Source organism: Macrotis lagotis, chromosome 5 (assembly GCF_037893015.1).
Source record: "Macrotis lagotis isolate mMagLag1 chromosome 5, bilby.v1.9.chrom.fasta, whole genome shotgun sequence".
Taxonomy (NCBI): domain Eukaryota; kingdom Metazoa; phylum Chordata; class Mammalia; order Peramelemorphia; family Peramelidae; genus Macrotis; species Macrotis lagotis.
Genome location: NC_133662.1, coordinates 74,715,855 through 74,730,708, shown reverse-complemented (window position 1 = coordinate 74,730,708; position 14,854 = coordinate 74,715,855). Strand labels below are relative to the sequence as shown.

At 33.6% G+C, this 14,854-nt stretch overlaps 1 protein-coding gene across 7 annotated transcripts in view; it reads right to left on the bottom strand.

The window, feature by feature from the left end:
• The window catches only part of DOP1A (DOP1 leucine zipper like protein A), a 107,586-nt gene that overhangs the window by 70,271 nt on the left and 22,461 nt on the right, over window positions 1–14,854 (bottom strand). For 6 of the 7 annotated variants that reach the window (XR_012468479.1, XM_074237392.1, XM_074237395.1 and 3 more), the window contains exons 2-5: window positions 9,470–9,660; window positions 5,555–5,736; window positions 3,097–3,267; window positions 725–914 (exon numbers count right to left, since the gene is read on the bottom strand). Coding sequence is in view for 6 of the 7 variants with exons in the window: in XM_074237392.1 (XP_074093493.1) it covers window positions 725–914; window positions 3,097–3,267; window positions 5,555–5,736; window positions 9,470–9,607 (681 nt within the window). In the remaining variant the exon portion in view is untranslated. Of the gene's footprint in view, window positions 1–724; window positions 915–3,096; window positions 3,268–5,554; window positions 5,737–9,469; window positions 13,909–14,854 lie in introns of those variants that run through there. The other variant, XM_074237393.1, reaches the window with a different exon arrangement.

The following is a 14,854-nucleotide window of genomic DNA, read 5'->3' as shown; positions in this document are numbered from 1 at the left end:
TGTGAATAAAAAATAAAGTCTGCATTGTAAAAATGATGACTAATTGATTTATGGAAAACTTGTATGAACTGATGCAGAGTAAATTGAACGGAATCTAAAGAATTTACAGGGTAAGAATATTGGAATGGAAAACAAATCTGGAAGACTTCAGAACATAATGACTCATTAAGATTAAAGAAGAATGATGATTAAAACAAATCAGTTGAAGTAGTTACTTGGCAGAAGTAATGTATTAGAAGTGTAGAATGAAACATACATTTTCAGAAATAGTCAATATATTGATTCTTTTGTTTCCCTAAATGTATTTTTTTAAAAGGAAGGGCCTTCTTTTAGGGGAAGAAGGAAGGATAAAAATAAGTAAACATTGACAGAGATACTAAATTTTTTTTAAAAGAATAAATAGGGGCAGCTGGGTGGCGCAGTCGATAGAGCAGAGGCCCTGGAGTCAGGAGTATCTGAGTTCAAATCTGGCCTCAGACACTTAATAATTTACCTAGCTGTATGGCCTTGGGCAAGTCACTTAATCCCATTGCCTTGCCCCAAAAAAAACTAAACTAAAAGAATAAGTAAAACATTAAAATACAACAACAAAAACAAAGTGATGCAACAAAGGGGAAATTTTGTTATTAGCTAAGTTTAATATTTTCAAAGAAATCACTGAAACATAGTAACTGGTATCATAAACCAGCTTTTTTAGTGAAAATAAAAACATTTTAGTACATACCATTAGCTCAATATCACTGCCAATTATATAAAGTTGATCCTCCATTGAAAGCTTCCTGTTCAAATGGGAAAGAACGTAAGTGATTCCAGGTAAACGAACAGCAGGGCTGGTAAGAAGACTACCCCAGAGGGCACTATAGAATGCTGATTGATCCACTGCAGCAGCAACCTTCTCCAACAAGGTGTTAGTTCTACAACACAAAACAAAAGAATTATTTTTTCAAATGTTATTTTACTTTTTCCAATTATAAAAAAGTTATTTTTCAACATTCATCTTTTTTCTACATTTTTCAATCTGTCTCCCTTCCCTTCACAGGACAGAGAACAATTTGATACATTATCACTTAAAATATCCCCTTCAAAAGAAACAGATTAGACCAAGCCTAGACCAAAATCAAAGTTTAACTTATTAAGTAATTTATGTTTTGGGTTAAATGAATATTAGATTATGTAATTCAGTTATTTCTGAATTTTCATTTCATGATCTTTTCCATTTATCTTCTTTTCTATTTTTTTGGCTAGTACTAAAAGGTTTTGATTAATTACCTCTTTCTTCTATCATGTTTTAACAATTTTTAACATATTAGTCATAAAACAAAAAGAAGCATTGGAGAGTTTTGTTTTACACAAATTAAATATAATACTCTCTTATAGAAAGATAAAACTAATAGCACAAATCTACTTAGGAAAAACATGAACAATTCTTGGTGTAACATATGTCCAGTGGCTTGCTTATAATATTTTAAGAATTTCTCTAAAGCTTTCTTTAAACTTCTATGTTACATAATTCTAAGCTGACATTGTCACTAATAATAATTATTTTTATATATTACATAAATATGCATATATATCACTTGAAAAGTGCTTTACAAATATTAATTCATTTGACCTTTAAACAAATCAATGAAGAAGTTACTACAGGCATTATTATATATATTATATATATATTATATATGTATTTTAATTCTCACAGTTTACCATGAAACACAGTCTTTCTAATTTATTACATTACAGATTGAGAAAAAAAATTTTTTTTATCACTTTACTGAATACCACATTTTGATACTGATTGTTTAAGCCATGCTTTAAGACTTTAAGACTGAAGACAGAATCTTGATCACTTTTAGGATCAAGCCCCCTGGCTTACTTGCCAGGTGGCAAAAAACATCATGTTCTACAGCTTCAATTTACTTATAGGTAAAACTAGGGACAAAACTAACAAACCACCTCTTTGAGATACTATTTATAACGAATACCAAAATAACATAACTTTGTTTCCAAAGCAATGAATTCAACTATTTCAAAACATATATTAAATTTTAAACTATAGTTAAGGTATACAGGTTTTCATGTACAATTTTTCATCTTTTTTAAAAAAATCTGAAAGACATTTAAAACATAATGATACAGATTTACAAACTAAGTAAAATCAACTACTATCCAAAAACAGTAATCAAAGGAACAAAATGTATAGGTTAAAAAGATTAATAGAAGTTTTGAGAATAGCGCTAAAGGGATGGTTATTCTTTAGGTAATTTATAAGACTTATTCTCTACCATTATCTGAGGATTTCATAAAGGAAGAAAATTAAGAACAATAAAAATTTAAACCATCCTATTACAAACACTTTAATCAAATCTATTAATATATTTAAAATGATTAGCAATTTTTGTTTCTCTGTAAGAAAATTCTTAATGGAATTTTAAAAAGCAGATTGTAAGTCAATTTTTGTTTAAATAAACTATCACTTAAAATATCCCCTTCAAAAGAAAGAAGCAGATTAGACCAAGGTAGACCAAAATCAAAGTTTAATCATGTAAAATCTCCACATCATTACTTGGTGGAATAACAACTCAGCAAGAAGTTTAGAAAGTTTGGTTCAACAATGACCAAATTTGGTTAACTCTAGGGAGTTTAATTTTTTCCAATGAGAACATTTCAGAAGAAAATTTTACCCCCTAAATTCATGTAACATTATAATAATAAAATTATTATTGGGAAAAATATAGAGGATAGAACTTTCCTAATGATTAAAGACAGAATTGTATTTGAAGTTGAAGAACGTTGTTTCAAATACTGCTTTCTGCTATTTTCAATTGAGTGACCTTAAAGCAAGTTACTTAAACTCCCTGGGCCTCAGTATTGCTATGTAATCACATTAGTACCATATAATTACATTATATATTAATTGTTATATTATTATTTAATCTCAAAAAATGTCTTTCAACTTCAATAGAATAATCTATAAATTCTATGATCTAAATTGATGCTAAAACTTATGATCTCAAGAAAACAATAAAAAAATTATTTATTATTTATCAACAATAAATAGTGAACAAGTAATGCCTGCCAAATGAATTCCAACTGTCTTACCTTTCATAGTATTCTGATCCTTCCTCTAATCCAGGCAGAATTCCAGTTAACAATCCCTGTAGACCAGGTTTTAATGTTTTACCCAAAGGCAGGTAATAAATTTCATATAAACTCAGCAGTGTTGGTTTAACAGACATGGCAGCATTGGCAAGAAGAGGAAAAAGTCCAGAACTGTTTTTTAAAAAAGCAAAGCAAAAATAACTTATTAAATATTAATATTCCACCAATATGGACAATAATAAATGGACAACTTGAGGCTTATATCAGAATGAATGAATACCCTCTATTTTATGATTTCCTTAAATTATAACAACCAGAAAGTCTCCAGGATCTTAGGAGGATTTGTGAAAAGATAAAGACAAAATATACCAAAGATAAGAAAGCAAAATGTATTATGAAAGGGACCAATGAAGATGGAATGATCACTAATACTTGCTGCATTTAACTATTTGCCATTAAATCTTGTACAAAAAGATTTATTTATTTAGAAGGGAGAGTATATGCCAGAGATACACTGGCTGGTTGTGGTTAAATTAAAAATATTCAGAATAAAAAAATTTCAAAGTTGGAAGATAATGTCAAACATATCTATTACTGACCACAGAGAAATCAACATTATAATCAATAAAGAGTTATTGCAGAAAGTATTAAAACTTAAATAAAGATTAAATAATCTTATCCTAAAGTATTGGTGAATCAAAGAACAAATTTCATAAATAATAATGTAAATAAAGAAAAAGGCAAAAGAAAAATATATAAAAATTTGTGGGATACAATCACAACAGTCCTTAGGAGAATTTTTTAATCACTAAATACTGTCAATTAAAAAAACAACACAAAAAATAGAAATCCTAAATATCATGAGATAAATTTGAGAACATAAAATCCCAGTGAATTGATAAATAAAACTAAGAGCTGGATTGGTAGTGGGGGAAGCCTGATAAAACAGATAAATCATTAGCTAACCTAATTAAAAGAAAATCTATATGCTGATATCATAAATGAAAAAAGATAAGTGGCTACAAAAGAGAAAAATCAGAAAACTACTAGAAATTATTTTGCTAAATTATATGCCAACACTAACAATTTAAATTAAGCGAGTGAATATGAATAAAATTTTTAAATATGAATATAAAAAAGAACAAGATACAGATTTTGAATAACACAATCTCAGTAAAAGAAACTGAAGGAATCATAAATGAATTCATATCTCTTAATTGCAAGATCTAATGGTTTATCTCAAGTATATCCTTTTGGACTCTGTAATCTGTCACTTATTCTTCTGAATTCACTGTAAGCACTTTTTCAAAGCATTCTTTGCAGAATCTTCATCCAGATCATGTTCCCTAGCTAGGTAAACAGTGGTTTGAGTGGATGTGGTCTCAGGAAGACCTGAGTTCAAATACTGCTTTTGACACTCACTGGCCATGTGACATTGGGCAAGTTACTTCATTTCTTGGGTTCTATTTCCTCCCTAAAAAATGGAGATAATCTATCTCAGAGGATTATGGGGGATCAAATGAGATAACATAGCAAGCACAACATATATAAAGCACTTGGAAAACTGAAGTTTTATTATTAACTATGAATGTCTACAATGGCTCTGTGTCCTGGACCATCTTCTCTTCTTTCTCCAGACTATACTGCTTGGTAATTTCATCAGTTTCTATAGGTTCAATTATCATCCCAATGCAGATGATTCCCAGATCTACATATCCAGTTCAGTCATCTTATAGTTCAAATTTGTCTGGGGTATCTCAAAATAAATGTCCCATTGGTATCTCAAACTCACTATGTCCAAAATGGAACTTAATATCTTTCCCTCGCATACTCTCTTCTTTTCCAAACTTTCCTATTACTACACCCAATGAGTCCCCAAGGCTCAAAATTGTGATTTTACAAAACAATGAAGATGGAAGGAAGAAACATAATAAATTGAAATTTTAATTTTTTAAAGACTGTGTTTAGTCAGGCAAATTAGTCAGGCAAAAAAAGCTTTGACCTGCTCTGTTTCCAACCTAACTAGATTCACCCTTCCTTTGACAACCTGGTCCTTCCCATCCCTCCTATATCTAGGGGTATATAATATTAATACTAATACCCAACTGGAAAAGTCTACTACAGCCCAGAACTCCCAAGCTCAAGAGATCTTTTGGCCTCAGTCTTCCCAGAGGCTGGGTTACAGAAATGCACCATCATGAACAGATGTGTTAGATTTTTTTTAAAAAATGTCTCTGAATAGTATAAATGAGTCACACAAAGATTTTAATATTAAGAGATGAAAAGCTGTCATTAAGGCAATCTGCTTCCCTTTTAATTTTAAAATATAAAACAAAGGAACTTTTTTAATAAGCATAAAATAGTAATATAAATAAATTCTTTTTAAAAAAATGTTTGCGTGGAAACCATATGGTGTACATAATCACATAGTGTACATAAACGCTAAAATGACACTTACCTATAAAGAAAAAGATCTTTGGCAAGGCGCTTAGGTCCAATGATTTTGAAGATAATCTCATAGGTTTCAAGTGCTTTTCTATGAACTCCACCAGGCAATGCAGGGTGCAGGCATTGTGCTAGGCGTTTGCCTATGGTCAATTTTTTTGGTACTACCTGGTACTTTGCATTATTTTGTAAAACCTGGTAAAAAACACTTATAGTACATTAAAGCAATCTTTCATGTTTCATTTTATCTGCCAATAACTTACTGTTTTAAAATTAAAATCAATCAACCAACAAGCATTCATTAAGCTCCTACTTTATTGCAGACACTTGCCGGGCACTATTAAAATCCACAAAGTAAAAACAGTCCCTATTTGCAAGGAGCCTACATTTTAATGGTAGAGACAAGGAAGGACACATGAAGTATATGTACAATATGAAATCTGTTAATAAATGTGTACACACTCAAAAGGTAGTGAAATGAAAGGTAGCTTGGTAAGGTGGAGATGCAAAATAAGGTATTTAAAGACATCTCTGAAAGAGAAAAAGGACATTATGAAGTCAGGAAAGGGACCTTATAGGTATAAGTGAGGGAAGAGAAAGAACATTCCAGGTCTTGGGGCTATTAGGGAGAAGGCCAGCAGCTTGGCAAGATCAAAGTTTAGGAGAAGTGATATCAAATAATGTTGGAAAGGTTGGGTCAGGTTGTATACTCTTTAAAAATTAACAATAAGTTTGGTTTTATCCTAGAAAATTTAGTTGAATAGGGCAGTCATAAAGTTGTATCCATGCCAAAGGAAAGTCACTTTGCCAGTGTGGAGCATGGACTGAAGTCAGCAGACTTGAGGTAAGAAAATCAACTAGGCCCTTTTAAATAATGTAGGTACAAGATGTAGAAGATCTGAATTAAGGTTAAGGCAGCTTTTCATGTATAAATAGGGGGACTGAGGGTGAGAAATTCTGTGAAGGAGAAATGGAAAGACCTGGTAACTGTTCATACAGGGTTTAAGAGTGGATTATGAACCTGGGAAAAAATAAAGATGGTAGAGCATGGACAAATATGGAAATGTGAAAAAGATAATTGAGTGGGAAAGATAAGTTCCATTTTGGACACTGTTAGCTTCAGATATCTCTCATACACCCAATCCGAAATATCCAAAAGTTAATTAGTAGAACCAAAGCTCAGTAGAGAGATGGACTAGATATATTGATGTGAGAGACATTTATCAAGCATTTATTTTATGCAAAGCAGTTAGAGTCATCTGTGCATAAAGATAATAGTTAAACTCATGTAAGCTGATGAGGTTACCAAGAAAGAGAATGCAAAGTCTAGAACAGAAACCTGGAAAAATCCTCAGCTGGGGGCCATGATATGGACATCAAACAAGGAAAGGCTGGTCAGAAGGGCTGACTAAGAGAGAGAGACAGGGGAGGCAGAAGAGGACAGTGTCAAACCCCAGGAAGAAAGAATATCCAAGAGGAGGGGGACTGTGTCAAAAGTACCATGATTAGGTCTGAGAAAGCACCCATCAGATTTGGAGATTAAGAGATCATTGCGGGGCAGGCGGCTATTGGCGCAGTGGATAGAGCACCAGACCTGGAGTCAGGAGTATCTGAGTTCAAATCTGTCCTCAGACACTTAATAATTACCTAGCTGTGTGGTCTTGAGCAAGCCACTTAACCCTGTTTGCCTTGCAAAAACCTGAAAAAAGACATCACTGGTAATTTTGGAGAGAGCATTTTTAATGTTTGATCAAATCAGAAGCTAAACTGCAAAGTGTTTAAGAGGAACAAATAAGAGAGAATGGAGATAGAGTCTAGACAGCTTAAGAAAGAAAAGAAAGGTCCCAGAAGATAACTTCTAGGGATGGCAGCATCTAATGAAGGTTTTGGGTTTTTTTTAAGGAAAGATTAAGGATTTTTAAGGAAGATAATGATTGAGGATACAATCTGCTGAAGAACAACATACAAGGTAACAGCAATATTATAATACAGATCAGTTGTGAAAGACTTAGCTACTCTGATCAAGACAATTCCAAAGGACTCAGAATGAAAAATGCTATCTATTTCCCTAGTTTGAGAACTGATGAGATTGAAGCATCCTTTTTTTAAAACTTTATTTTTCTTGGTCTTTTTTCTTTTGCAATGTGGCTAATATGGAAATGTTTTACGTGACTTTATTGATATATTGATTGCTGGTGGAGGGGATGTGGGAAGGAGAAAGAGAATTTTGAATTCAAAATTTAATTTTTTTACAAGAAATGAGAAGTATTTAATAAAATAAAAATTTATTTTATTAAAAAAGAATAGATGTAAAAGGTAGAGAGAGCCTTGACAAGGAGAAAGGCTCAGTCTTTGTCTAAGAAGAGAGAGAATGGGAGATAATGAGGTTTGGGGGCTTTTTTTTTTTAACATGAAAAGAAAGGGAAGTGAGCTCACATTGAATGGCCTCAGTCTTTTCTGTCAAGTAAAAAACAAGGTGAAACAGAATTGAGGGAGATGTACATAGAGTTTGTGGATGGAAGAGACAACTAGAATAGCTCATTGCAGTGAGGGCTCAGAGGAGACTGGATAACATGAATTTATACTGAATACCATCAAAGTTATGGAGATTTTTCTCCAGCAAGGTTCAGCAGCTTGAGTAGGAGGGGAAGAGATGGATTGTGAGAATAATCCAAGGCTAGAGTTTAGGAACAATTGCAGTAATAGGATAAGGGGGCGAGGGAGAACAGAAGTCAGTTTTAAACTGACAGAGGGGAAGAAAAGTGAAGCCAGGATGGGGAATAATACCCAAGAATTTACTGAAGAGTAATTATTGGTCTTGATGAAGGTGATTTAAGGAAGAATGAGGCAATAGGGAGAGAGTAGGTTATATGGTCAGATAGGGTAATAACAGAGTTTCTAGGGGTGTGGAAGAATTGTATTTAATGAGGTCTAGTGTATGACTATCTTTATGTGTGTGGTTGTTTGATGAAATAGGTCATGGGACTAAATAGGAAATGGTAAATCAGGGAGTCTGAGGGAGCAACAATGTGGACATTAAAATCCTCTACTGAGTGTATAGTAGTTGAGGACGAAATGATAGTGACCCAGGTGCTAACTCCTTTAGAAATAAGGGAGAATGATTTGAGGCCAACATCAATTTTATTGTTTTAATGCTTATTAACAAACCAAATCATGTCAATTTACTATTAATCACATAACTATGAAACTATTAATAATGCATTGCTAATGATTACATATTTATTAGTACTATTAGTGTCTAACTGCTAGATAAATATCTTTACATAATTATGAATGCAAAATATAAGAAGTTACTAAGAAAAATGGTTTATGATTATTTCTCCTCCTTTTCCATGACTCATTATCTTTTTAAAAATTGGGGAAAAAAATCCCATTCTGGCAGAATATTCTTTTTTTTCATTAAAAGGTATCCTTTAAAGACAAATGTTCATAAGAGAGAAAATAATTTCCCCCCTCACCGATTCAATGGACCAGAGTATGCACAGTTAAGTGACTTATAGCAGTCATTTTAAGAAAGTCAAACATCTAGGGGATGGCTAGGTGGCACAGTGGATAAAGCACCGGCCCTGGAGTCAGGAGTACCTGGGTTCAAATCCGGTCTCAGACACTTAAAAATTACTTAGCTGTGTGGCCTTGGGCAAGCCACTTAACCCCATTTGCCTTGAAAAAAAAAACTAAAAAAAAAAGTGGTGAGGAGTCCTCAAAAAGATGTTAGAGGAAATTAGTTAATTTAACAGTTATGAAAAGAAAAATAGTTATCATGCTAGTTATAAACGTCAAAATATTTTGTCCTTCCCTTTGCAGAATAAAAATTTTAAATTTGTTAATTTAACGTAAATCCACCAACTCTAGGATATATTTTCATGAATAATTATTTCTTTGCCCACCATGGATAGAAAAGACATACCTTGTTAAGTTTCCCAAGTGCAGATATTAAGTCTGCCCATTCACTGGAGTACTCAAAATTCTTGAGTGCTTTGTCAATAGCTGCTACATAATTCCTGTATTTGGAGTCACTCAGTAACTCCAACTCCTCCGTGTTCATCCTCCCACAGATTCCCACTAGAGGCCAGATCGCAAGTCATGTAAAATCATTACCTAGAGGAGAGGAGTTTTTTTGGAGGGGGGGAAGGGAAGGAAAATATTATTGTAAAGTTAAATAATTTCAGAATTTCTTGCAGTAAATCTTATGATTATTTTAAATTATTATAAAATAAGAGGTGATTAAGGTTGAGTAAAAGAACATGGGCAGAAAAAGAGATGTTCTCAGAGAAAGTTACACACCAGTCAGTAAGATAAAATAATTCAGTTTGAAGACCAAAGGGAAGGGTACTACTATTTTAGCTCTTGCTGTTACACTACATTTATTACTATCACCATAGGATATGAATATATTTCCTTTGTAACAAGCTGGAATAATAATAAAATCTTGATCATTCAAAACACTACAGAATGGGTTTGGGACACCAACTAATATTTATTAAAGAAAAAAAGAACCTAGTTAAGGGGCAGCTAGGTGGTATAATGAATACAGCATGGGCCCTGGAGTCAGGAGGACCTGAATTCAAATCTAGTCTGTGATCTTGGGCAAGTCACTTAACCTCACTGCCTGAAATAAATAAAAATTTTTTAAAAAGAACCTAGCTAGTTCAGAATTTCAAATTACTATTATTTTATATTAACAGTTACAGGATGAAAAAGAATTTTACTGTCATTGTCTTGTTCGATCAATACCAACCCAGTCCTCATGACTGATTGTACTTTCTTCTAGGCAATTTCTCAATGCTTAGGAAAACATAATTTTCCAAAGTAACAGTTTAAATGTCCACAGTCCTACAATTAGTCAAATGTACCTCAATTTAAAGGATAACCAGGTTGATCACAGTTGCTGTCATATAGTTTTATATCTGGTCCTTTTTCTTCCACAAGGAAGATTACTGAACACTAATGTGTACTACCAAAGAAGTGGTTCTATTTGTTTTCCCCACTTAAGACTCATATCATCCCCCAATTCATTCATTCATTCATTCATTCATTCATTCATTGCGAGGCAAATGGGGTTAAGTGGCTTGCCCAAGGCCACACAGCTAGGTAATTATTAAGTATCTGAGGCCGGACTTGAACTCAGGTACTCCTGACTCCAGGGCCAGTGCTCTATCCACTGTGCCACCTAGCTGCCCCCCCCCCAATTTATTTCTACTGTCAACAGTATCCATCCTCATCTTTTCTTAGCTTTTAAGACTTAGAGGAAATGCAATAATAGAGTCAAAGGATATAAACAAACAGTTCAGAAAGGAAGAATTTCAAAGCATTCACAATCACATGAAAAAAAAATGTTCCATGTCACTAATATTAAGAGAAACATAAATCAAAACAATCTTTAAGTTTTACCTAACAACCTGCAAACTGGCAAAAAAGGATGATAATCAATGTTGTAAGAGTTGTGGGGAGACAGGCACACTAACACATTGTTAGTGGAAATATGAAATGGTACATCTATTTGGGAAAGCAACTGGAATTATGCAAATAAAGAACTAACATGTCCATATCCTTTGAACCAGAAACTCCATTACTAGGTTTATACTCCAAGGAAGTCATTGATAAGAACAAAGAACACATACAGTTCAAAATATTCAAAATAGTACTTTTTGTAAGAACTAAAAATTGGAAATAAAATAGCTGCCCATCCATTGGGAAACATTTAAACAAATAGTAGGTACATGAATCTAATGAAATCTTCTATGCTTCAAGAAACAGTATATAATACAAAGAAGCACAGAAATATCTATTCAGAGTGAGTAAAATATAGTCAAGAAAATAACATACACAGTAATTACAGAAATGTAAATGGAAAGAATAATGATGTACCCAAAAATCAAAGGTAAACTCTGACAAAAAATTATAAAGATCAAGTAGGATTGGAATGAAAGGATAAGAGAAGACACATTCCATAGGTGTTCCACTTTGCATGCTTTGGACTTGAACAACTTTTCTTCTTTTAAAAAATAGTATTTGTCAGATGGGATAGTTCTTAGAGCATGAGAGAAGGAATATATAGGATACCATGGTTATGTAAGAAACAGATAATATCCATAAAAACTCTAAAAAAGATTGAAGGGACATGCCATCAAAGGATATGAAAAGGCTTCAAAGGAAGAAATACAAGCTATCAAATAACTACATGAAAAAATGATTGAAAGCACCAATAATAAGAGAAAGGTAAATTAAATCAATCCTCAGGTTCTACCTCATGCCTAGCAGATTGTCAAAGTTGATTAAAAAAAGGAAATCGTAATTGTTGCAGGGGTTTCAGGAAAAAAAAATCAATTCAATTGTCAATTGGGGAATGGCTTTTTCTTTTAAAAATATGACTCAGTTCTCTGTAAATTTTAGAAACGAGTCCTTTGTCAGAATCATTAGTTGTAAAGATTGTTTCCCAATGGCATTGTCAGTGCCATCTGTTTAGGAACAGTATGAAACTATGCCCTCCAAGTTATTAAAATGTACTTAGAGTCCTGAGTCAGAAACCAAAAGAAAGAAGTGACCTGTATGAAGTGTTAAAATGAAGAGAGCAGAACCAGATCAATTTATACAATAACAATAATGTAAAAATAAACAATTTTGTTGTAAGTAAATTCACATGGAGAATTAAAAAGTCAAGAATTTCCAGGGATTTAAGGAAAAAAGTGCAGAAGAAGGGGGCTTAGCCCTACCTTATCTAAAATTATATTATAAAGCATGTCATCAAAACTGTTTGGTATTGGCTAAGAAATTGAGTGGTGGACCAGTGGAATAGATTAGGTGCAAAAGCAGGAGACGATTATAGTAATCTGCTGTTTGATAATCCCAAAGAGTCCAGCTACTGGGATAAAAAGTCTCTGATAAAAACTGCTGGGAAAATTGGAAGTTAGTATGGAAGAAACTTAGATTAGACCAACACCTAACATCCTTTACCAAGATAAGATACAACTGGTTACAGGATTTAGACATAAAAAACAATACTATAAGTAAATTAGAAGATCAAGGACTGGTTTACCTGCCAGATCTATGGAAAGGGGAACAGTTTATGACTAAGGAAGAGATGGAGAACATCACCAAAAACAAACTAGATGATTTCTATTACATTAAATTAAAAAGCTTTTGCACAGATAAAATCACTGTAACCAAGATCAAAAGAAATATAGTAAATTGGGAAACAATCTTTACAACTAATGGTTCTGGGGGCAGCTAGGTGGCTTATTGGATAAAGCACTGGCCCTGGAGTCAGGAGTACTTGGGTTCAAATCCGATCTCAGATACTTAATAATTACCTAGCTGTGTGGCCCTGGGCAAGCCATTTAACCCCGTTTGCCTTGCAAAAAAAAAAAACTAAAAAAAAAACGAACAACAAAAAAAAAACTAAGGGTTCTGACAAAGGACTCATTTCTAAAATATACCAAGAACTGAGTCATATTTTTAAAAGAAAAAGGTATTCCCCAATTGACAAATGGTCAAAGGATATGCAAAGGCAATTTACAGATGAGGAGATCAAAACAATCCATAGTCATATGAAAAATTCCTCTAAATCATTACTTACTACAGAAATGCAAATCAAAGCTTCTCTGAAGTACCACCTCACACCTCAGACTGGCCAATATGACCAGAAAGGATAATGATCATTGTTGGAAGGATTGTGGGAAATCTGGGACACTATTACACTGTTGGTAGAGCTGTGAACTCATCCAAACTTTTCTGGAGAGAAATTTGGAACTATGCCCAAAGGGCAACAAAACTGAGCATACCCTTTGATCCTGCAATACCACTACTGACCCTGAAGAGATGATGAAAAAGGGTAAAAACATCATTTGTACAAAAATATTCATAGCAGTCTTGTTTGTGGTGGCAAAGAATTGGAAATCAAGTAAATGTCTTTCAATTGGCGAATGACTTAGCAAACTGTGGTATATGTATGTCATGGAACACTATTGTTCTATTAGAAACCAGGAGGGATGGGAAGAATTCAGGGGAAGCCTGGAGGGATTTGCATGAACTGATGCTGAGTGAGATGAGCAGAACCAGAAAAACACTGTACACCCTAACAGCAACATGGGAGTGATGTTCAACCTTGATGGACTCACTCATTCCATCAGTGCAACAACCAGGGACAATGTTGCACTGTCTGAAATGGAGAATACCATCTGCATTCAGAGAAAGAACTCTGGAGTTTGAACAAATTTCAAGGACTATTCCCTTTAATTTAGAACAAAAACCAGATATCTTATTGTCTGATCTTGTTATCTCTTATACTTTTTGTTTCTTCCTTAAGGATGTGATTTCTCTCTCATCACACTCAATTTGGATCAATGTACAACATGGAAACAAAATAAAGACTGACAGATTGTTTTCCATGGGGGGATGGGGGGGAGGGAAGTAAGATTGGGGGGGGGGGATTGTAAAACTCAAAACTCAAATAAAATGTTTAAAATTAAAAAAATAAAATAAACAATTTTGAAAGAACTAAATAAAAACTCTAAACAATGCAATGAATGATCAGCCACAATTTCCAGAGAACTAATGATGGAGCACACTACCTGTCTCTCAACAGAAAGGTGACTAAAACCAGATGGAGAATGAGTTTTAGTCGATAAAGTAAACATCTACTTACATAATAGGCACTTAGCTAAATATTGGGGATACAAATACAAAAACGACAGTCCTTGCCCCCCAAGGAAATTAAAATTGAATATAGAAAAGGCAACACAACAAACAGAAGCTAAAGCCTAAAAGAATAGGAAGGATAGGGCAGAATGGAGAAGGCCAAAGGAATGCAGCACAGTCAAGGTGCGATTGTTTTGTTTGACTATACATATTTATTATACAAGTTTGTTTTCTTCCTTCCCCCTCTAGTCCCCACAAGAACAGGAGGTAAGGGGTGGCTAGGTGGCTCAATGGATAAAGCACCTGCCCTGGAATCAGGAGTACCTGGGTTCAAATCCAGTCTCAGACACTTGATAATTACCTAGCTGTGTGGCCTTGGGCAAGCTACTTAACCCCATTTGCCTTGCAAAAAACTTAAAAAAAAAAACAGGAGGTAAGAAAACAAGAAAAATCAATACTTGTTAACTAAAAAAATAAAAAGATTTGGAGGAAATGAAGATTATAGCCTTCTTTATTTAAAACTGAAGCCATCTGGTCTAATCTAAAATGCTTTCCTTAATTAAGAACATACTAGGGGACAGGTAGCACAATGGATAGAGCACCAGTCCTGGAATCAGGAAGATCTGAGTTCCAATCTGATCTCAGACACTTAATA